Source organism: Cnephaeus nilssonii (genome assembly GCF_951640355.1).
Source record: "Cnephaeus nilssonii genome assembly, chromosome: 14".
NCBI lineage: Eukaryota > Metazoa > Chordata > Mammalia > Chiroptera > Vespertilionidae > Cnephaeus > Cnephaeus nilssonii.
Genome location: NC_137085.1, coordinates 2764389 through 2786946, shown reverse-complemented (window position 1 = coordinate 2786946; position 22558 = coordinate 2764389). Strand labels below are relative to the sequence as shown.

Here is a 22558-nt window from a genome sequence, read left to right as displayed (position 1 = left end):
GCTGCTCACAACTCTCAGGCTGTGTCCACGTGATCATGAGTAATATTGTCAATTTAGTGTATTTGTTCTTTGTCCTCTGAATTCAAGATAAAATGGGTCAAACAAGTCAGATGTTCATCAACAGGACACCTAGAACCCAGGATGAGTAATTTCGTTTTCTAGGTTAACTGGGTGTTTTGGTGCCAATGAATGCCCACCCTTGCTTAGCACTTTTCTTTTTAAAAACAAGGACCATCAAACCTTAAAAATATCCAAACACTGCATCAGGGCAGGGGCCTGGGGTGTAGAGTGTGCGCAGGGTGCTCTATGCCTCCTCATTTAACCCTCCCACCGCCCTCCGAGATGGGCCCTCTGGTCCTCCCCTTACCGATGGAAAACCCAGGGCTGGGAGGGGCTACCGGCCCCAGTGCAGAGCCACTAGCTGTGAAGCGAGGACTCACCCCCGTGTGCGACCCTGGGTCTGGCCCTCTGGGCCCAGCAAGGCTTCAGGCTGGCCTCGGGCCAAGGCACAGGCTCGAGGAAAACCGGACCGCAAGGCCACAGGGGCGGACGCTAGGAAAGGGCCCGTGTCCTGCGGAGCTGCGCTGCTCCTCCTTCGGGGAATGTCCTGCAGGAGGCCCCGTGAGGCACCCCACAACCCGGGTCGACACCTCCACCAGGGCCGGCGCAGAGCGTCTCCGTGAAAGGGGCTGAGCGGACCTTCCTGTGTCAGCTGCGGCCTCACCGCTTTGCTCATTTCCCGCAGATGCTAACCTCCCGCTCCTGGTGCCATCGCAGAAGGCTTGGTGTCACTGAGCGGGCTCTGATGCCACATCTGCTATGAAGTGATGTGGCAATATGGCAATGATTGGTAAGAACCACAGCAATAATAACCAATGCCCTACAGTAGCTGTGCTGGGGTTTGGGGCTACTTCTTACTCCATCCTCCAGCGTCCTCATGAGAAGAAACCACCGTCATGTTTACTACGAAGGGACTAGAAGGGCCAGCAGTGCCCAGTCACCCCGCTGGGAAGGGGGCCCAGGAGTGACCTGAGACCGTGCTCTGAACCACTCTGCCCACGGCCCCCTCAAACAGCTCGCCCGGGGCCCTGCGCATCCCGCAGAGCTCTCCGGGGCCACCAGGAAAGTTGTGGGGACATTAAAAACCTTAACTAGAACCTGCACCCGCTCCAGAAGAGCAGAGGCGTGTCAAGACCAGGCGTGTTGTTGGTCACTGGTCAACTGTGTGGAGAGCACACTCTTAGGAAGGGTGGTCCTGAGTCCACTGAGGCTGGGAGGGTTCCCACCAAACATTGCCTAACAGAGCTTGTTGATCAGCTGAGTCTTTAACCACTTTCCTTACTCACAGGGAGCTTTGTTGTGTACCATTTATCGACCAATTTTCAGTTCTATAAAAACGGTTACCATGACCTCTATAAAAAGGAATGTAGTCCATTAGCTGCTACAGGGGGGATACTGGTGTGTAAGGGTGTGTGCTTTGAAATCAGACTGCTTGCTCTCGCATCCCAGGACGACGAATGACTAGTGTGCCCTTGCCAACGTCCCTTCACCTCCGCAGCCTCGGTTTCCTCATCTACAGAGTGGAAGGCTAAATGAGACCGAGCCTGTGAACAGCCTAGTGGAGTCCCGAGTCCAGAGCTCACAGAGGCGACAGGCGCTGCGATATTCCTCTCCTTTCCCTCCGTATTCTCCGACCAAGAGAACTTCCGTCAGGGCCAGGCAAACCCAGTCCCCGACTCGGGGAGAATATCGATCCAAATTAGCACACACGCTAACAGATAAAAAACCTCTTTAAGCTTGGTCTATTCGGCTCTGATTTTCCAGTCTATCCTCAGGCATCAGAAAACAAATGTGAAATATCCAAATAATTAGTATATCATAGACAAAGTTACTGACAGCAACACCACACCCTCCCTCGCACACTCACACACGTGTGGTGCTGAGTGAGGGCAGGACTGGTGGGGAAGGCCTGCCTGGCAGGGAGACCCGCAGGAAAGGAGCGGCCGCTGCTCAGGACCCCGTATGGAACTGCACGGGCAATAAACATTTTCCTTCTTAGTGACCTCAACTTCCCTCTTCCTGTGTACTGCACACGTTAAGCAAAGGGATGAACTAGTGTGTCTGCAAAGAGACGTGCTGTCTTGGCTGGACGGCCTAGTCAGTTGTCCTTGGTGACCATCGGACAGGGCCCGCCGGGCTGGGTGGGAAATGCCTGTGGACGCGGTAAGGCCGAGGGGTGGCCTGGGCGGGAAGCCTGCCGGCCTGCCGGGTGGACTTCCAGGAGGACGCTGGCCCATTCACTGGATGAGACCAGCAAACACCCAGAAGCAACGGAGAGAAAAGACTCAATCAGATTTGGCCTCATCTGAACTTGCTGGTCCTCAAATATGCACTTTACTTGATAGGACACAACCATCCGTACAGAATCCCCGCTACCCCAGTGGAGAGTGAGTCACATCTGTCAGCAGCAAACAGTAAACAGTAAAACTCACCTGGCCACCACCGCGTCTGGCTTGGAAAGAATCATCCCTTGTCAGAACAGACAGAATATCCTCCATCTTCATCTCAGAAGTGCTGTGAGAGGAAGAGCAGAGCAAAATAAACACTCCTTCTCTCCAACTACCCGGTCCGACGCCCAGGACCGGCCTTTCTCATGGCAGATGTAACGCAGAGGCACCGCACAGGGAGGGCCTGGCCTCACCCCCAGGAACCTGGGAGGAAGGGACGGGGGACTAGTCCCAGTAAGTCCCTGCCTCCCGGGGGAATTTTAAGTGGGCTGCATTTAGAATTTCCCTCCCTCCCTCCTTCCCTCCCTCCCTTCTTCCCTCCCTTCCTCCTGATTTTAGAGAGGGAGAAAGAGAGATAGAAACATCGATTTGTTGTTCCACTTATTTATGCATTTATTGGTTGATTCTTGTATGTGCCCTGACCGGGGATCCAACCCACAACCTTGGCGTATCAGGACGACGCTCTTACCAAATGAGCTACCTGGTCAGGGCAAATGTCATTATTTCTTAATAAACCTCAAATACTAAATAAGTAGGCCTGGTTATTGATGTATTATGTTGACTTGAGCAAGAGATGATAAAATAAAAACATTTCAGACAGTCCTTTTTAGAATTTAATGAAAAGGCGGGGCGAGCTCAAGATGCGTAACTGTTGGGGTGAGCGCCCAGGGAAGGTTAACGGGCCACCACCTGCTGTCTACTCTCCTCCAATCCGCCCGAAGGGTCTTCACGACGGTCTCCTCAGCACTAAGGTGAGGAGCATGCTCTCTGTGAGGCAGAGCGATGTGCGAACGGCTGAGAGCAGCATGTGGGCAGCAGTCACGGCCAGAGCCACGAGGGCCCAGCCAGCCGTCCCACCTGCCTGCAGGAGTCCACCGCGCTCAGCCGGCACGTATCAGAGACCAAGGAACCGGGAGCGGCTGCCGGCACTTCCCAGGGAGAAGGGGGAAGGAAGGGGGAGTTCTGGGGCAGAAAAACAGATCATAAAAAAATAAGTGATCTTCTCATACGTTGTTGTTTGTTAAAAAATGTAACGGCAGATTAAAACACGAACAGCAAGCTCTTATGTGGGACCAGGCACTGCTCCCCCTTTCCCCTAAAGGTTACTCTGCCGAAGCTATGAATGAAAATGTCACGTCTCTGACAGCCATTTACCTGAAATGTGTCACCACTTCCCTGCTTGCTCCCAGCCCGCAGCCCCCTCTCTGCAGCTCGGGCCCCATGGATACGGGAGATCTTTGTGCAGCAGCAGGAGTCAGCCGGGAAGGCGGAGTGGTTACTGGAGGGAAGGAGCGGGGGATGCTCCTGATTTCTTGGGAAATCTATTTTTCATACGAGAGAGGACTCTTCCGGCTTTGAATTCGCCTCGTATTTGTGCCTGGACGTCTGAAGGAGGGTGAAAACTCAGCCCAATCCCATCTTTTCCTTTGACTGTCTGACTTGCTCTATTCACCCCTTTCTTGCTGGAGGACAAATAAAGGAGGAATACAGAAGTAAAAGCAGCATAAGAACCTGGGGTCAAATCTTGAACAGGCAGAAAAAAAGGAATAATGCCATTCACAGTCAGGGACACAAAGAACTGAACATGCCACAGAAGGCCAGCTCTCCCCAGCGCACGGCAGCGTCGGCATGCCCGCCAGGGCCCGCTGCTACGTGGTGCGTGGGTCTGCATGACAAGCTGGACCACTGACCTCCGGGAACAGGAGCTGAGCGTGCACTGGGGCGCCTTACCGCGTGAAGGGCCCTCCTCCCATCCTCAGAAACCTTTGCTTCTGAGGAACAAAGCGCATCTGCTCTGCTTACTGATGGCTCTATCAACAGATCTGAACCACCCACCTTACTCAAGAAGAGGGAGATAAATAAATTCAGGGAACTGTCTTATGCCTGATCTAAGAAACACACGTTTTGATGAAGCACTTACATTTTAATAAACCAATGACGACTTTCCTTAGAAACTTCTCCTTTCATTAAAGTGGGCCAAGTGAAGGAGTTGGCAAGCACAAAGAAGTCAAAGGACTAGAAACCAAGTCCTCAGCGTTTCGAAGGAGGCGACCACGAGCAGGGCACCTGTCTCCCGCCCCATCTGCTAACGTGAACTGCAGAGTGTGAAGCCGGCAGCCAGGTGTGTGAGGGACTTGCTACCGTCCCGAATCTTCCCTGCAATTCACCAGCCATTCCAGCATCCCAGCATCCCGCTGCCTGGCTCTCGGGTTCTTGAGCATAAAACACACATACATTCTCCTCCTTTAAATTTTTAAAAAATATTTAGGAGTTCCACCCTGGTCAGGTAGCTCAGCTGGTTAAGAGTGTCATCCCTATACGCCAAGGTTTCAGGTTTGATCCCTGGTCGGGGCACATACAAGAAGCAACCAACGAATGCCCAAGTAAATAGAACAACAAATCGATGTTTCTCTCTAAAAATCAATTCATAAAAATTCTAAAAACAAATAATAAATATTTAGGAGTACCTTTTGGATCCAAAAATGTTTACATCTGCTTCTTTCCACAGTGCACTCTGCCATTAGTTCCTATGAGATTTCATTTTTTTTGTATTAAGTCTAAAAACAGTCTATATTAGATGTCCAACATACAATACACCCTTCCTCACGTGGACACGGGACGCTGGCGCCTGGCTGTGCACCGTGACCCGGGTCTGAGCGTCACTGAGCGGCTCACACTAGCCTGAGATGCAGTCAGGGGTTCGGGCCCAGGCACGTCCATGGGTGACTTTTTGGGGCAGAAGCCCGTGAGCTTGGACCCTACGGCCTTTCCCCTACATGAACATTCTTCCACCAGCTGGTACCTCCTGCCACAAGACTACACTCCCTTCCTCTCTCGGCATTCCCTATCCTCATCCTCCTGAACTTCCCCTCCAAGTCCAAGGTGAAGCTCTTGGTGACGAGTGAGTGGCCAGCATGAACTCTCTCTCCTAAGTAAGATAAAATAAGCAGGTCTTCCCGACACAAATGAAACCACCATTCCATGGAAAACTGTATCAGGATGAGAGACATTAAATGAGCCCACTTGAAACTGACCAGACTTCCGAGGAGGGGACCCCGCCTCCCCCAACCCAAGGAGATCAGACACATTTTCTGAATAAGCCGCAGGCCATGAGTGCACACCAGCAACCCCGACAGAGTGCCGAGAGGGTGAGCGCAGAGCCCTGCAGGTACTGGGGGGTGGGGGGTGGGGGGATGCCTTGTGCACCCATCTCTCCCAGTGGTTGGCCTGGGGTCCCCCAGAGCAGGAGCAGATGTGGGGGGCAATGATTGCCCAGGAGAGAGGCCTGCAGTGCTACTGGATGCTTTAGAGAGAGCACAGGCCCGGGCAAAGGGAAGCACCAGCAGGCGAGACCCCACACTCAGCCGCGCGGCCGAGCTGAGCGCCGGCGTCACCGGCGGCTCCCGGCGGCTCTCAGGGTACCCTCGGCAGACACAGCTCTCCCGGTGCCTCCAGGACATGGGGTGCACCGCTGTGCTATGTCTGACAGAAGTTCTGGAACGTGGACCAGTGTAAAAACTTTAGAAGCCTATCATTAGACTTTGTTAGGTCAGGTGCCAGAGGTTGTGTGGAAAACACGATAAAGTATTAATTCCTGGGCTCCTGTGGGTTCCTCGCGCTTGCACGGTAACTCCGGCCACGAGGAAAGCGCCCCTCTCAGTGCCTCTCCCGTCTCTCCGCAGGGAGGTCAGGTCTGACAGGAGCCCCTGGCCCAGCTCCCACGCCACCGGGTCCTCTGCGCCGTGACCAGGGCTGGGCCGGGGCTTCAGGAAGGGGACCGGGAGGTGCTGCCACCCGACCAGGCCTGACGAGATGGGGCCAGAGCTGCCTGTGCGTGTGCACACACTCCAGTGGCCACTCATCACTTCCTTCCGGGTTTGATCCCTGAGGGAAGGGGAATTGTGTGAGGAGTAGAAAGTATTCCTTTTCTCAAAGATAAACCATCTTCACCCTGGTTAATGTTGCTAAGTGGTTAGAACATCAGCCCACACATCAAAGGGTCTCGGTTCGATTCCCAGTCAAGGGCACAAACCTGGGTTTCGGGTTTGCTTCCTGCCCCCGGTCAGGGCGCGAGCAGGAAGCAATCAATTGATGTGCCTCTCACATGGATGTTTCTCTCTCTCTCCCTTCCACGCTCTCTGAGAAGCAATGGGAAAAATATCCTCAGGTAAGGATTAAAAACTAAACAAAACAGAACAAAGATAAACCACCTTTAAAGGTACAAAACATTAATTGCAAGAAATGAAAATCGTGAACAGAACAGTCTACAAGAAGCCGGCTGTCAGAGAACGAAACACGGGCCTCCCTGCGAGACACGGAGGCGACAGATCGTCCTGTGACTTAGTCTCACGACGCAATGGAAGTTGTCATGTGCTGATGGCATGAAGGGTTTTAGCTGTTGCCACTGGCTATTCTGGGACTCATTTAGGGATCACAAGGGTTAATGGCTCTTCGTCAGCTTACAAGGCCCAGCCGCTATAAGAAGCGACAGAAAGTTAATTAGGTGAGATCAGCCGGAGCCGCGCGGGTTTCTGACTCACTTGATTTTGTGAGAAGCCAGCGAGCTGACATATTCTGCCTCCGAAGGCGCCAAGAAGAGCAGGCTGCTCCCGTGGCAGCCAATGCGGGCGGTTCTCCCGATCCGGTGGATGTATTCCGCGGCTGAAGACGGAGCGTTGTACTAAAAAGGGCAACAGAAATGAAGGCATTCACAGATCAAGGGACTGCCATTAATTGGAAGTGCAATACCCCTCACCTGCCTCCAGGTATCCCAGGAATTAAATCCTGGTGCTATGGTTACCCTAACACAATCACAAGGAGAAGTCACTCAACCCTGAAACTCCTGCTTCATTGGCAATAACAAGGCTGACAGGCCGGCGTGAACAGCGGCCAAGTTTCAGATAAACGCGATGTCTCCTCGTCCCAGTATCTCCCTTCTAATTTTACTTCTCCACAGGTCTCTGCAGCTTCCTATTTGCATCTTTTCACGGAGGTAACTGTGCAAGGTGAAAGCGTGGGCAGGTGGGGCAAACCTCTGCAGACCACCACATGACCTTGGCCTGCTCCCTGGCAGACAGCAGTGGAGGCGAGGCCGCAGAGGAGGCTGACAGGCAAAGGGCAAGGGGCCGGTTACCTTGACCGGAGGTCAGCTCGGGGCTGGGCCCCAGGAGCTGGTCTCCGCCACCTGCCTGCAGCCCTCGGTCCCAGCGGAGCGGAGCTCCCTCCCCACAGGGACTTGCTCCTGCCCCACGGACGGTGCTCCTGACCCAGGGAAAAGGGGTTCTAGAACTCAGCGGGGTGTATTCCGCACAGCATCATGTGTCGTCTACGGCAAGAACTTCACCGTCATCAAAACTGACCCTATATTCATTCTCCTTTTTGCCCTCCGCTGCTACGTGAATCAAAGGTCAGAGGGCGTATCAGACTAGTCAATATTCACAATATAGGGCTCTAAATGGCCGCCTCTGTGTCTGGCCTTGCACACATCCCAGCCACCCTCGCCTCCTCATCTTTAACTCGCTCTGAGGCCAGCAGGAAGAAAGACTTGGCGCCTCTCGTCACACAGTGATCACCTGTGGGGAGCAGAGATTCCCCAGCCAGTGACAGGCGTGTGGCTGCACCAGAATGTGAATAAACCATGATTCACGTAAACAGGGCATGTCTCCCCTGGCCCGCACTCAGAGGGCTTGAAAATACCACTCTGCAGACTAACGAAAAGAAAAAACAACGAAAACCACCAGGCCCTAGCGCTAATGCCCATACCCTCTGGCAAAGTGTCTAAGGCTCGCGGTCTGTGTAAGATGCTGTCAGGGACTTAATTGCCCCCTGCAGGTCAATGTACAGGACACGGCTCTCAGGACAGCTGAGCCATCTCCTCCTGGACACCATGAGGCCTCCCAGGGGCCTGGGTAACTCCTGTTATTTTCAAATTGCTGGAACTTTGCGTGTGACATGCGTTAAGTCTGGAGCTGGGAGCAGCGGGCCCCTCCCAAGATTGCAGGCTGGCTGTTTGCTGCAGCAGCAGTCAGGTGGGCTGAGGTAAGGAAAGATGTCAGGAGAATTGTGCAGATAAGGCCGGTTGCTGCCTGGTTACCAGGGCAACACCCAGGAGGGTAATAATAATTATTCTACTTAAAGCCAGCGCATCTACTCATGATCATATATTCCTGCCTCGAGCTCACACCTTAACAACTAAAAAATTACCTGAACAATCCATGTGACTTGAGGGAGATCTAAGCCTCGAGCTGCAACATCCTTCAAAACAGGAAAGAAGACGGCTTAGGACTGAGTTTCTGAACCATGTGGGGGTCACAGATCTGTTGATAACCTCATGCAGAGGAAGAGGGCTTACACACACACACACACACACACACACACACACACACACACACACGTCTGCACACAGCCTCAGGAAGCCACCAGTCCATTTGCGGTTCCAAGTTCTGACTCGGGGTAAGCGCTTGGAACCCGTTGGTGCAGTGGCCACAGCCACTTCCCCACAAGACCGCCCCCCGCAGGGAGCCCAGGTCCTTACACGCGTCGTTCTCAGTTGTGCCTTGGAAGGATTCTGAAAACTTCCAGCGTGTCTTACCACTCTTACATTTTGTCTGAAACACTCTGAGGAATGCATTCCTGGGTTATCAGCCCCTTCCCTGCCCACCAGCAGAGCGAAGGACCTGTGCTGAGCCGAGGCGGGCTTCTGGAAGGTCACCCAGGCACCCCTCATGGAGGTGGCCGCAAAGCATTTCCTGCGCCTTTGCCTCCGAGCAGCAAGGCCCAGGCAGCGCCTGCCTGTCGTCTAAGTCAGAACGCGGCCAAAGACGGGCCCAGACAGGCGAACTCTGAAAGCCATGGGGACCGTTCTTCTCTCCGGCGGGCTGCCACCTGCAAAGCGGACTCCTCTGGCCATTCCGGCTCCTCAGCCCTCAGCAACCAGCCTGCACTGGCATTCGTCTTCACGCTGCCAATGCGTCCTGGCACTTCCACACACCAGACCCCGTGCGGCACTTCACCTGCATTATCCTGACGGATCTTCAAAACAACGGATTCCAAGGCCACGTTACATCCTCGGCCCCGACCTCAGAGAAGGCGCCACACCTCCCTGCGCTGTGCTGGGGAATTGGTAACACCCAGCCAAACTGCTATGTACTTGCCCTTTGACCCAGAGCAATCTTACATCTCGAAACCCGTCCTGAGGACACGCTGGCAAAAATACAAGTGGACTCTCAGGCACAAGGCTGTTGGTGTAGGCAGCTTGTGCTGCAGGCCTGGCAAAAACCCCAACGTCTAGCAGGAGACGGTGAACCCGATACGGCACAGCCCCCCTTATGTATGGGCCGTGAAAGGGAGGTTCCCAGGGAGACTCCCTAGGGTATATTCGAGTGTGGGTAACATCCTTTTGTGTAAGAAATGAGGAAAATAAAGTATATCTGCCCATATTTCTAAAAGAAATAATAAAGGGAAACCCCAAAAAGTTTTAAAAAATAGTTACCTGGAGAGGAAGGGAGAGGACAGGGAGAGGGAAGGAGGGAGCTAACTTCCGCCAGTGGGCCTTCAGAATGGACTCGGAGGCTGTGTAAAAGGCTGCAAGTTAAAAAGTCAGACGACCAGCTGTCGTGCCACATGAAGTGCAGGGTCACCTATTCTCCAAAGCAAACCCCCGAACCTGGGCCTCATTAGGGCCTGGACGTAACTGCTAGTTCAGAGGAACTGGGGGGGGGGGGGGGGGGCGGGGCAAGGTAAGCACCACGAGGACAGACGGCAAATCCGGATGGACAAATGGTCTGGTTCCTCCACCCAAAAATCCAAGGAGAAATAGGTCAAACCCAAACCCAAGCGAAGCATCACTCGGGTGGAAGAACGGCCAGATGGCGCAGCCGGCACCTGAGAACCAGCACCCGGAGAGTCACCCAAACTGCCAACTGACTTCTCTCCAGGCAGAGGGGCTGGGTGGTTTTTACTTTTCTTTGCGTTTTCCTGTTTTATTTTCCTCTTAACAATAGATGGATATATCCCCCAGACTGTCACTTAGAAAAACGTAACCTACGGAGAAGTTGGAGCAGCACGAGCACCTGCCTGCCTTCACCTGGACACGCTCGTGCGGATGGTCGGGGCGTCCGCCTCCTCTTTCCCTCCCTACACACACGCTTCTCTGAACCACTGCGAGTCCGCTGGGCGCCAGGACGCTGTATCCCTACAGACTTCAGCATGCGCCTCCTCAGTAAAAGCACATCCTTCTACAGAGGAAACGCAGTGCTGAGGAACACGATTTCCTAGGAGTCCCAGTTCACGTTTCTCCAGCGGCACTGCAGGACATGGGGGTGGTGTGTCCCTCCGCTGCCCAGCATCGCGAGCCCACCAGCGCAGTCCGTCCTGTATGGCCATGCTGTGTCCACTCGCCTGAGTGAGGGGCGCCCCCAGCTCTCTGCATCCGAAGGTACCTTTGCCTTTGTAATTAGTGAGAAACGGGGGAGTGAAACTTGGAGACTGTTCCCCAAATCCTTCCACCAGTGGTTTCAGCCTCTGTGGGTGCTGCCTGTCAGTCTGTTACCCCGATGGCTGCGAGGATGACTTCCTGTGTCGCACGCCTTCCTCCCATTTGAGAGCTGGCATCCTCTGCAGGAGCGGCCTCTGAGTCTCTCCCCTCTTAAGGAGTCACATTATTGTGGGCTTTTTTGAAAAATGATAATCCTATGCAAGTTCCTGCAAGGAGCACGTTAAAACGATCGCTGCCCGGGACCAAGGAAGACTGTGCCTGCCAGCACCTCGCCCAGCACGGGGCGCGACAGGCTGGTCCGCCTGCACCGCTCTCCTCGCAGCGGCGCCAGGCTGCCTTTCTGACGCGTTAAGCAGCAGTTTAACTAACGTACCAAGGGTACCGAGCGCCCACGAGGTGCTTGCAGGCAGCTCCCACCCGCCTGCAGGCCCGTCCCAAGCAATGCCTCTGAGAAAGCCAGCGCTCTCCTCAAAGGGCCTGGGACTCGCCTTCGGCACTGACGGCAGCTGGTGGCTCCAGTGTGCTGAGCTCTTGTTAAGAAATGACGTGTTACTGAGTGCTCCGCGGGGGGGGGGGGGGGGGGGGGGGGGTGCATGCAGAGAGGGGCTGCCGGAGCCGGACAGACAGGAGGGCTCGTCAGTTTAGTAAGTTCAACCCAGAAGCTCTAACACAGCGCCTGACGCTCACACACGTCACGGAGTGCACATGCGCTGAAGCGGTGAGTTAGGAGTGACTGCAGACCGCAGCCTCTCATCCGACCGGTCAAGGTTCTGCCTCCCACCTGGTGGCCTGGCTCACAGTGCTCCCTGCGTCCCACTTCTTGTGTGGGGTGGGGGGACCTCACCAACAGCCAACCACCCCTCAGCCTTGATCAGCTACGCCTTTAAGCCCGTCTTTCCATTCTGGGCCTGGCGGCCTCAGAGAGGGGGAGACTCAGAGAGGGGGAGAAAGTCCTCTCCCTGCTCCAGGAACCGAGGACGGACTTCAGCAGCCATTCGATCCGGGAGAGTCAGCTGAGCCCCGAGCCTCAGTTCACACGCCGAAGAAGGGCTGTAAGATCCACCCTCTCTATCTCCAGAGGAGACCGAATGAGGCCGGGCACACCAACACTGAGTGGCAATCTCATTTCACTTCCTGATGAAGAAGGACTGGGATGGTGGTGACCAGGCAGTAGGTGAGAGCCTCCCTGCTCTCTTCCCTGCTCACACCCTCCCCCGGGGGCAGGGGCACAGGCAGGACCCTGCTCTCTGCACCTGCGATGGCTTCAGCGGGCACCGGGGCACCAGGAAGCTGACCTGCTGAGGACTCAGCCTCAGCCTCAGCCTCAGCCGCCCCGTCAGAACTCGGGCCCAGCCTCGCACTCCCGTAACCTAACTAGGGCAGAAGAGCCGCTAAAGTCAGCTCTGAAAGACACTCGGTGGTGAGGCCGGGAGGGCGCAGCTTGACGACCGGCCGCCTCCACGAGACGGAGGAGCACAGATGGAAGGCAGCTTGCTCAGGTGCCAGCCTGTCAGTTGGATTAAAATGACTCATTTATTTACCCAAGATCCTCACAAAGTGCTTTTACTAACAGGGAGAGGGGCCACCGGCGCTCTGAGGAAGGGACGCAGCGAGCTCGCCTCTGCGCCGGCCCGGCCTGCCAAAAGTCATTACTGCCGTGCGTGGGAGCCAGCAGCGGGGTACAGGCCCCCGTTGTCCGGGTGACAGATTGGGCTGCGCAAACAGAGGAGGAAGGAGAGAGCGCAGAAGCTGTCAGAGGCGAGAGATCTTGGCTGGACCGCCAAAAAACTGGCAACATGAGTTAGCGTAACTGAGTAAACAGCCAACAGCCTACCAAGGATCTTGCCATTAACACAATGAAATAGAGTGGGAAAGAGAAACTTCACCTAAAAAACGCCCAAAGAAAACCGAGAGCCTCCATGCACTTGGGCTGTGGTCGGAGCTCATGGCCCCTGCGCCGCACTCCTTTGTCTCCGTCTCCTGGCAGCGGGAATCCCCGGGAGGAGGGAATTAAGAACCGCAGACATAACAGCGGACGGACTTCAAGCAAAATAAGCGAAGGTGGAGGAGAGCAGCACAGGTGACTAGTCCTGAACAACCCGTGCAGACCCAGCGGAGGGGGGTGCTCTGCTGGCTGGGGCTAGTCCCCAGGGAAAGCAAGAATGACACATTCGAGGACGTGGGAGAGGGGCCGGCTTGGTTGAGGGTAAGGAACAAGCAGGAAAGTGGGGACAGAGGAGACAGGAAGTGGTCCGGCCCCAGAAGGTACTAGTGGACATGATGGGAACTTCTGACAAATTTCTTTATCCCACAGATTATTTGGACTCTTCTTCAGTGTAGACCCGGGCCTTTGAAGATGGCTTTAGAGCGAACACTGGCACCTGACTCTGTTCGTGCTCCTAGAGGAAGAGGCTGCTGGGTCGGACTCAGACCTCTGAGGCCAGCACTCCCAGTAACTATTCTCCGTCTGGCCAACCACGCTCGGCACAGCCAGGTGGCCACACAGGAGAATCGGCACACTGCTGGCTGGCAGGCCGTCTTATGTATGACCTTACACAAGGAAGACAGGAGCGCTCACCCATACACTCTGAGTTCAGGGAGAAACCACCGCTCAGTAACACGGAACACGGAGCAGAAGTTCCTTAAAGAGGAATTCATTAGAGGCCTAGCGGGTGGTCAAAGAGCTATTCGTCTGCTCCTAACAGCACGTCATCACCGGGTTACTCCATTTACGGTGCAGTTCCCTGCTGTGTGGACAGGGATTTCTCAAACCATCACCAGAGATTAAGCTGCTTCACCACGACGACACACATTGGAGGGATTTTAATCTCGGGAGCGAGCAAAGCCCCGGTGAAGTGCGTCCCCAGAGAAGGGCCGTCGAAGGCGGGACTTGCCATCTCGAAAGAGCCTGAGACGTGCATTCAAAGGGCCAGCGCTGGGCTGGAGGCAGCCTCCAGGGTGGCAGCGACGGGGCGAGGCGACTGCCTGCACACTGGAGGGCACGTGACAGCCGCCAGCAGACAAACTGCCCACGGGCAGCTGCTCCTGGAAGGAGGTGAGCAAGGTGCGTGGAGTGATTTTGTTGTGGAAAGACTTTCCCAGCTCTAATTACTCCCGATAGCTGTAATTTACAAGTTTTGGGTGGCTAGAAATCAGCAAGATTCACACGTTTTCAGACCAACAGCTGCCACTATTAGTGAGCAAATAGCTGAGTCTTCTGCACAGTGGCGGCGGCTACCTGTGACTAAGTCAGGTGACAAACCAGAGGGGCCAAGGGCCCAGCCACACCAAGAGCCCTGGGGTTCTCGCTGTCTGTGGGGCAGCTGCAAGGCAGATTGTCGAGAGAGAAAAACTGCAACCACCAATTGCAAAAATGCTCCTTTCACCCGAGTACAGATGATACTTACCGTGCAAAAGAGGACGCCAGGGCCGGCCTGTGCAAATTCGCGAAACACTGCTGTTCTCTCCTGCAAAGACAGGGAAAGCCTCACAGCTGAGATCGAGTGCAGCGAGCAGGTCCCGCGCTTCCCGGTCTCCTTCTGCTGAGACTGCATTCGGGCCCAGAACAGAGAGGCTTTGGAGGAAGGGAAGCAATGAGTGCTCACATCTACCAGGCCCCGGACTAGAGTCTGGGCTGTCAGGAGGGCAGCGCCAGGCTGGGCCCATCCTCCAGGTCGGCCACCCCGGAGCAGGGACAGCCCACAGGGACACACTTCCCTGCAGGTGGACGAGAGGAATGAAGAACCCACCGTTCCTGCAGGGGAATTTTGTTAACGACTAATTTTTTAAAAAGGTCAAAAAAATATAAACCCCATATATTTTAACTGTAGAAAAGTTACATTTAAGGTGAAGGAAGAAAATGCAATTTCCCACCGCTCGAAGCACACCACCACCACTGGCAACCCCATGCCCCGGGCCCGTGCAAAGCATAGCCAAGGAGGGGCTCTGGAAAGATGGCCACACGACCTCTACTAGCAACACGCTCTTATCCGGAAGCAATAGGCCGTGAACATCTTTCCAAAGCACATCCTCTCGCTCGTGATGACAGTAACCAGCCGGGTGGCTGTGCCCCCATTGACGTGGCCGATGCCCCATTGCTGGCCGAGGCTGTGGCCGAGTGTTCTCACTACAAACACGCCGTGATAAAATCTTTATGGGTAAGGCCTGTGCACGTAATTATTCCCTTCGGGTGAGTTCCTAAAGGCAGACCTGCTGGCCAAAGGAGTGCACACCTAACGGCTTTCCTGTGAACTTGCAAAGCCAGTGGCGCAAGCCGCTGACACGTGGTGGCCATGTCCACCTGTCAGCAACAAAAAAGGGAAGTGACCCAATTACTACAAATTTGGAAAACAGGAACTCTCTCCCTCCACTTTGGCATGGCCCTGCCTCCGAGGGGAACCTCACTGCGGTCTTTCACACGCACGTGTTGTCGTAGAAGTGGGACCCCAGGGACCCCTCGCTTAGGACAGTGGACACTGACAACCAGCGCGCACTGAGCGCAGCCACGTACCAGACGCTGGCCTACGCTTTACACGTCTGCACGATCCAATCCCCACAGCCCCCCGAGCAGGTACCATTACCACCCTTTTCCAGGCAGAGAAACCAAGGCACGGGGGCCGAGGAACTTGCCAAGGGACACCCACACACACCACAGGGCGGACTGCACTTGGACCCAGGGAGCTGGTCCGAGTTGGAGCTCAGACCCTCCCGAGGACGACTGTGTTGGTCCGGTTCGCTGAGCAGTCTCTGTAAGGGACCGCTGGAACGGCTGCAGGGTACAGTCAAATCAGAACAGTTCCTGAAAGCAGGGACACACCTGAGGGCCCGCCTATGGATCCAGGTCTGGGAGGGGAGGAAACCTAACTCCCGAGCTTCCATCACAAGCACCAGGCAGCAACTTCAAACTGCACTTCTCTCCAATGCCCGTCACCTTGGTTGGGGTCACGACAATCATGTAGGGAGACCACAGGTCATGTGGAACAGTGGCCAAGAATACATGGTTTCAGCTCAGGCTGGGGTAAGACACTTAACCTCAGTACTCATCAGATGAAATACAGACACTCCCTCCCATCCTCTACTCATGGGGAGGCTGTGAAGGCTACTCAATAAACAAACAATATAAGTAAAATATTAACAATTACTAAGCTGAAGAACGGAACTATTCCTGAAGGAGAAATAACAATAATGACCCTTAACATTCACTGAGAACTGACTATGAGGCAGCCCTGTGCTAAGCACTTTATCTGCATTAACTCAATGAATCCTCTCAACCACATGAAGTAAGTGTGACTATTGGCTCCATTTTAGAGACATGGAAACTGAGGCACAGAGAGTTCCCTGAGGTCACACAGCCAGTAGACAGCAGGGCCAGGACCAGAAGCAGGAGTCTGCCGCCAGGGCACACAGCTAAAAGCACCCGAGACTGCCATTACAATAGGAGTTTGAACTAATTGGACTACAGAATCTCCTGTGTGATCTATTCAAATTCCCAGATCCTTCTGAGTGCACATCCAGCTCCTCCGTCACCTGACTCCCCTGCAGAATGCCTCTGGTGAAAACAGACCCAGAGGACTGGGAAACTAATTAAAAGAGAAAAGAAAGAAACACCATAAATGGTATTGCATTCTGAAATCAACAAATTCGATTGACTCAGGGATCCGCAAGGTAAAAAGAAAGAGCTGATAAAATTCACAAAGGCTCAAAGAGGAAATTCTATTCTATCTTGTGGCAAATAAGAAGCTGTGTCCTTGAATGACCTTGAGCAAAGTCACTTTTTGAACCTCCATTTCCTGAATTATTAAACCAAAAAAGCAAAAACAAAAGGGGAAAAGGACTTGATGACCTTTAAGGTCTCTTATACTCTAAAAATGTTACTCCTTTTAAATGTGGTTCTAATCCAAGCCCACCCTTATTTCTGAGCTGCCTGGTAACAGCCTCCAGGACAAGATGGCTCTGATCTCGGGCCCTGTGCGTCCTTCCCTGCATAAGGCAGTGACTTCATCCCACTCCGCACTCCGCCCCAACTCCCCAGTGGACTGAGTTTTGCAGCTCAGAACCTAAAATAAGGCCAACGTTCTCCTCTTCTTCCTGAACCAAAATGGTACTCAGAGCCGAGGCAGAGCGAGACACAGACCCTCTCGCAACCCCAAGTGCTGAGAGAGCGCTGCATCTTGTTGACAACGACAGCAGTCACGCTCAGCGGTACCATATGGGAGCCACAATTTAGCTCCATTAATGCTCTTAATTTGAAGACATCAAGCCCTAATTACACACTGGGTACTAAAAAGGCAAAACCCTTCCCTGGTGCCAGCTACTTAGTGGTGCTCTGTTGCCTTAACAGCTGGTTGAGGTAGATGCAGGCCAAGGGCCTGCGAGCTCTCAGGTGGACGAGCCCAGCTCCGGAGCAGGCGGGCGGAACAATAGGCTCCCCTCGCACACAACACCCCGTCCAGTTCCCGTGCGCCGCCCACCTAAGGGGACACCTGCCCAAGCCCCGTGGGAGCCAGTGCTGACCGTGGAGGGCGTGATCAAGTTGGATGGGCCCCGGGCTTGCTCACCTCCTGGTCCATGTTGCCATGCAGCCGCAGGAATGTTAATCGCGGGCCGCCAGATGGTAACTGCCCTGACGCCGGGGCCCCGGCGCCGCCCAGCAGGGTCTGGAAGAAGAGGTGGTAGTGGAACTCCACCAGCTCGCAACTCGAGAAAAAGACGATCAGCTTCTGGTCTGTTTCAAACTACACGGACACAGAGGGGAAAACCACCACAGGGTTTATTAGGTGACACTAAAACGAGTATTTTTCTAAAATACACAGTCACACTGGCCCTGTCTGGAAACAGATGACAGACGGCTTGGAGTTATTTCCAAAATTAACACGGATGCTCCATGCTACCAGACTGCAGGAGAGGGAACTGACAGCCATGACCTTGATCACGCTCCCACACCTGGGAAGAGCATGCTTCAGGGTGAGGCTGCCTATCAGCGCTGTTCTTCGTCCTCAGGCCTCGGCACACACGCCACGTGCAGCGCATCTGGAAGCTTCACTCTCAAGCCCTTCCCCCTACTGTTTCCCCATGTGCCAGAGAAAGTGGCACCGGAACCGGCCAACAAATATGCAAATACAGTAGGTCCTCGGGTTACGTCTATGGCGTGATTTCGCCATAAGTCGGAACCCACCTACATAAGCACCTACGTCACTCACATGGAGCACATACACAGCAGTAATGAAGTGAAACCGTAAAAGAAATTTAAAAGAAAGGTAACGATTCCTGACCTTTACTTGTGGTAAATAAATAATAAAAAACATGAAGCACATATGTACATACGTCGAAATGACGGAACTTTTTTTTTTTTTAAATAAATAAATGGGAGATGGCGACATAACCACGAAACGATGTACGTCCGATGTAACCCGAGGACTGCCTGTACCGGGCGTCCTTTAAAAACGCAAGCACAGGCCCCTAGCTCTGCCTCACATCCAGCATGCCCCTGCCATCCCTGCTGCTCCCAGCACCAGTCCCAGGAAAGATCCTTAAGGCCCACTTCGGGCGGAACAGAATGGCAGTCACTGGCCTCCGAGCTGTCCCACAGCCCTAGAACTGCTACGCCCACCAGCCGTTAGGCCGGAGAACGCGTCTCCACGGCTGCCAGCAGGGCCCGACACAAACGGCACCGTCCCCCCCTCGACGGAGCCGACCGGGCCCGTCCTACCTTGCACTTCTGCAGGATGAAGGCCGCCAGGCAGACCAGCCTCAGCTTGCTGGGAACCACCACCACGTACTGCTCAAGACCCTCCGGGATCGCAAAGCCGTCCAGCTCTTCATCGTCATCGTCGTCGTCGTCGTCATCATCATAGTCGTCGTCACTTAGAGAGTCAGAGTCGTCAGAAGACTCCTCATCTGTCAGGTAAGGCTGACCGAGGCCTTCGTCCAGGACAGAAATGCTGACGGGGTTGTGCAAACTGATGTCAGCGAGCCGTGTCACACCTGGAGAAAGCGAAGAAGTCACAGCAGGTGATGGCCCACGCTGGGGAACTGGTCCCTGTGCACGCCCGGGCACTGCACAGGCGGGCGAACTAGGCAACTCCCGACGGGTTTCACCGAGGGCCGCGCTATCTGCCCAGTTGTCAATCTGGTGGGGTGGACCCCGGACTTCTTCCCACAGGCCAAACCCCCCCCTCCCCCACCGGCCTTTCTAAGCTCGCACCTGTGGGAAACCACTGAGAGGGACATTAACAGGGGTCTGCCCGCCCCCCAGAAAGGGTTCTGTGGTTATGAAACCCCAGATAAAAAGGTCCCACAAATTCTTCCAGAAGGCTTTACAGGCCTTCTCAGGACCTTTACTGTGTGAAAGGGCACCACGAATCTCCAAGAGGAAGTAATGTGTGGCATTTCCCCAACTTTTTGAGCACAGAATCCCTTTCCCATGGATTATCTTAAGATTAACGCTCTCTGGAATACACTCAGAAGTGCCGATGAGGCGCATTGGTGGCAGCTGGTGTGCCGAGTGAAGCGGACACCAGACACAGAAGCTGTCCCGTCGCTGAGACAGGGCCTGCTGTGGGGTCGGTGCAGAGCGGTGCCACTTGGCCAAGCCCAGCGTCCCGTCTGCGAAAGGCAGCCGAGAAGCTCCATCTCACGAGGATGAAAAACAGAAATGAGCTTAAAGGACGCGAGACTTTTAGGTCCAACGCCGCTTCAGGAGAAAGGCAGGCTGACCGCAGTCACGATGCGCGCGGTGAGAGGCCGTCCTCGTCAGGACCCGAGCCCTGCGCTCGGGGGTCCCGGCAGCAGTGAAAGGCTCACGCAGGCATAGGAGGTGGCCGTCAGCCAGCCTTCCTCGTCCTCCCCACCTGACAGGAGCCCCTGCAGCACGGCCCAGACTGCTGGCCCCTCCCCGCGCCCGGGGGCCCTGAGACTCCTCCCCGCCCTGAGGCTGAGGGCCAGCGGCACACAGGCCCCTGGAGTTGCATCCATTCTCTCCCCTCACCTTCCGTGAGCGTGGCCGACAGCAAGACGTTCTGTCGCTCCTGGCACTCGGCGTTGATCGCGTTGAGTATCACTGTGATGGTCTTTTCAAAGCCCAGGTCCAAGATTCTGCGGTTTCGGGAGAAGAGAGTTGAATCTAAGGCAGACTGCATGTAGCCCAGGCTGCAGTCCCGATGGACAGCCAGCCTTCCCTGTGCCCTTCCTGTTCCAGATCAGCCTCACCTGTCGGCTTCATCCAGAACCAGCCAGCGGATGCGGCTGAAGTGAATGTTCTTTGTGGATTTTATATGATCCACCAGGCGCCCCGGAGTGGAGATGAGGATATTGATTCCTTTGCGGAGCCTGTTGGAAATGACACACCGTCAGACAGTACCTCACACTGGGCTGTACCGATGGAAGACACGGGAAAAGGCGAAGGAGACAGATGCGTGTCTAGCAGCATGTGCCACAGCTTGAAATCATGACAAACGTGATGACAAGTGGATACAAAGATCAGAGTTTTCATTTTTCTCTGAAGTTTCTCTCTCCTATAGAACAGAAATTGTTAAGATCGGCAATTATATTAAAATCGCAAAACCTTAACTTTGAAAGGAATCTTTACTATGTAATCTGGTGCCTTTTACCTGGTCCATGGATCCCTTCTAGCACATTCCAGACACATGGTCGTCTAGCCTGCTCCTGAGGCTTCTTTGCCAGGGAACCTCTTAGCTGAATCAGTTGTCCCAGAACGTCTTACACTGAACCCTTGCTGTGACTTCCATATAACAGGCCTGGCGTTGTCCCATAGACTAAGTAGAATAAATCTAATGGATGACTCCCCACACATCCTTCACCCCATTACCCTGGTAATAAGCCTCCCATTTCTAGCTGAGTATGTTTTCTAGCCTCCCCTGGGATCAGGTTAGCATGATCCCAGCCTACGCTCTAGATTGAGTAAGACAGGACAGAGGCGCAAACCCCACGAGTCCCTGTGGAGGGAGGGTCTGGTGATCTGTGCTCCTGCTGTAGGACATTGGCTGTGGGGGCGGGATCTCCACTGTGAGGTGACCTTGGGAATGGACGCCTCATGTCGTGGCACAAAAAGAGGAGGAGCCGGAGTCCCAACACTGGAGCACATGCTGGGCTGTCAGGCTTCAATGTGTGTGAAAGAAACACACACCTGCCCCCGAGCTGGTGGCACTGCTGTTTGCTGCCATTGTTATTCACAGCTGAAAATAACCCGAGCCAATATTTTTACATTTCCGCTTTCAAATGTACTCCTCAGTAGCAGGCCACACACATAGTTGGGTGTTACTAACAAGCGCTACTCTGTAATACAATAAAAGTTGTCTTAAAAGAATGCAGACAATTTGGAATTTACTTGTCCCAACACTTTTCTACTGACACCCATTACCAGTTCTAACATACAACTAGAAATCAATGCTTTGGGGTGTAATAAGCAAGGGCAAAGCATTATGTAAGCTTATGATCTTGTTTGTATAAAAACACAAAAAACACCAAACTCCCAAGGTACCCACATGGAGTACCACCAGGGGCTGTGCACTGAATAAGGGGGACTGTGGGGACCGGTTGGGTGGAGTTAAGAAGGCCATGACCACATGTAACATTATTGTATTTAAAATAGTTTTCTTGAAATATTGTTTATTGCATGTGACATTCTGATGGAGGGGGAGGAGGAGGGAGGAGGGAGGAGGGAGGAGGAAGGAGGGAGGAGGAGGGAGGAGGAGAAGGGAGGAGGAGGAGGAGGGAGGAGGAGGAGGTCATGACCAGATCAGAAGGAAACCCCCGCAGGTTCATGACTATCTTAAAAACAGCCCTGTCTAAACGTGACTGCTCCCTGCTGACTCAGTCTGTCCCTACACATGGGACCAGGTTTAGGACTAAATCTTACTGAACAGGAAGGCAGAAGACAGATTAAAAAGGGAATTAACAAACAAACCTCCCCTACCTGGCTTTTTCAGATTTTCTCTTCTCTCCTCCCATCAGCACTCCAGGCACAATCCAGGTAAATGGCTGCAGAAAGACATCAGACCAGAATCAGTGCACAGCCTGTTTCCTATAAACAGAGGCAGGTCTATCCTCCTTCTCCTCAAAGGTATCGGGAGGGGGCCCAGCCAGTGTGGCTCTGTGGTTCATCGACCCATGAACCACAAGGTCAGTGTTCAATTCCTGGTCAGAGAAGATGCCCGGGTTGCAGGCTCGATCCCCAGTAGGGGGCAGGAGGCAGACTATCAATGATTCTCCCTTTCCCTTCCTCTCTTTGAAATCAATAAAAATCTATTTAAAAATAGTAATAATAAGGGCCCTAGCCGGTTTGGCTCAGTGCATAGAGCGTTGGCCTGCGGACTGAAGGGTCCCGGGTTCGATTCCGGTCTAGGGCACATGCCCAGGTTGCGGGCTCGATCCCCAGTCGGGGTGCGCAGGAGGCAGCTGATCAGTGATTCTCTCTCATCATTGATGTTTCTCTCTCCCTCCCTCCCTCTCCTTTCCTCTCTGAAATCAATAAAATTATTAAAAAAGGAATCGGGAGGGGGGCTCGGGCTTCTCACGGCAGGAGGTGCTACTGTGT

The 22558-nt window shown here is 54.0% G+C and overlaps 1 protein-coding gene across 1 annotated transcript in view; it reads right to left on the bottom strand.

The window, feature by feature from the left end:
* DDX31 (DEAD-box helicase 31) overlaps window positions 1–22558 on the bottom strand; it is a 56704-nt gene that overhangs the window by 18317 nt on the left and 15829 nt on the right. Inside the window, exons 9-17 of the mRNA XM_079790525.1 lie at window positions 21938–22002; window positions 20212–20331; window positions 19991–20097; window positions 18713–18987; window positions 17562–17738; window positions 14412–14471; window positions 8712–8762; window positions 7049–7188; window positions 2493–2574 (exon numbers count right to left, since the gene is read on the bottom strand). Of these exons, the coding sequence (XP_079646651.1) occupies window positions 2493–2574; window positions 7049–7188; window positions 8712–8762; window positions 14412–14471; window positions 17562–17738; window positions 18713–18987; window positions 19991–20097; window positions 20212–20331; window positions 21938–22002 (1077 nt within the window). The remainder of the gene's footprint in view (window positions 1–2492; window positions 2575–7048; window positions 7189–8711; window positions 8763–14411; window positions 14472–17561; window positions 17739–18712; window positions 18988–19990; window positions 20098–20211; window positions 20332–21937; window positions 22003–22558) is intronic.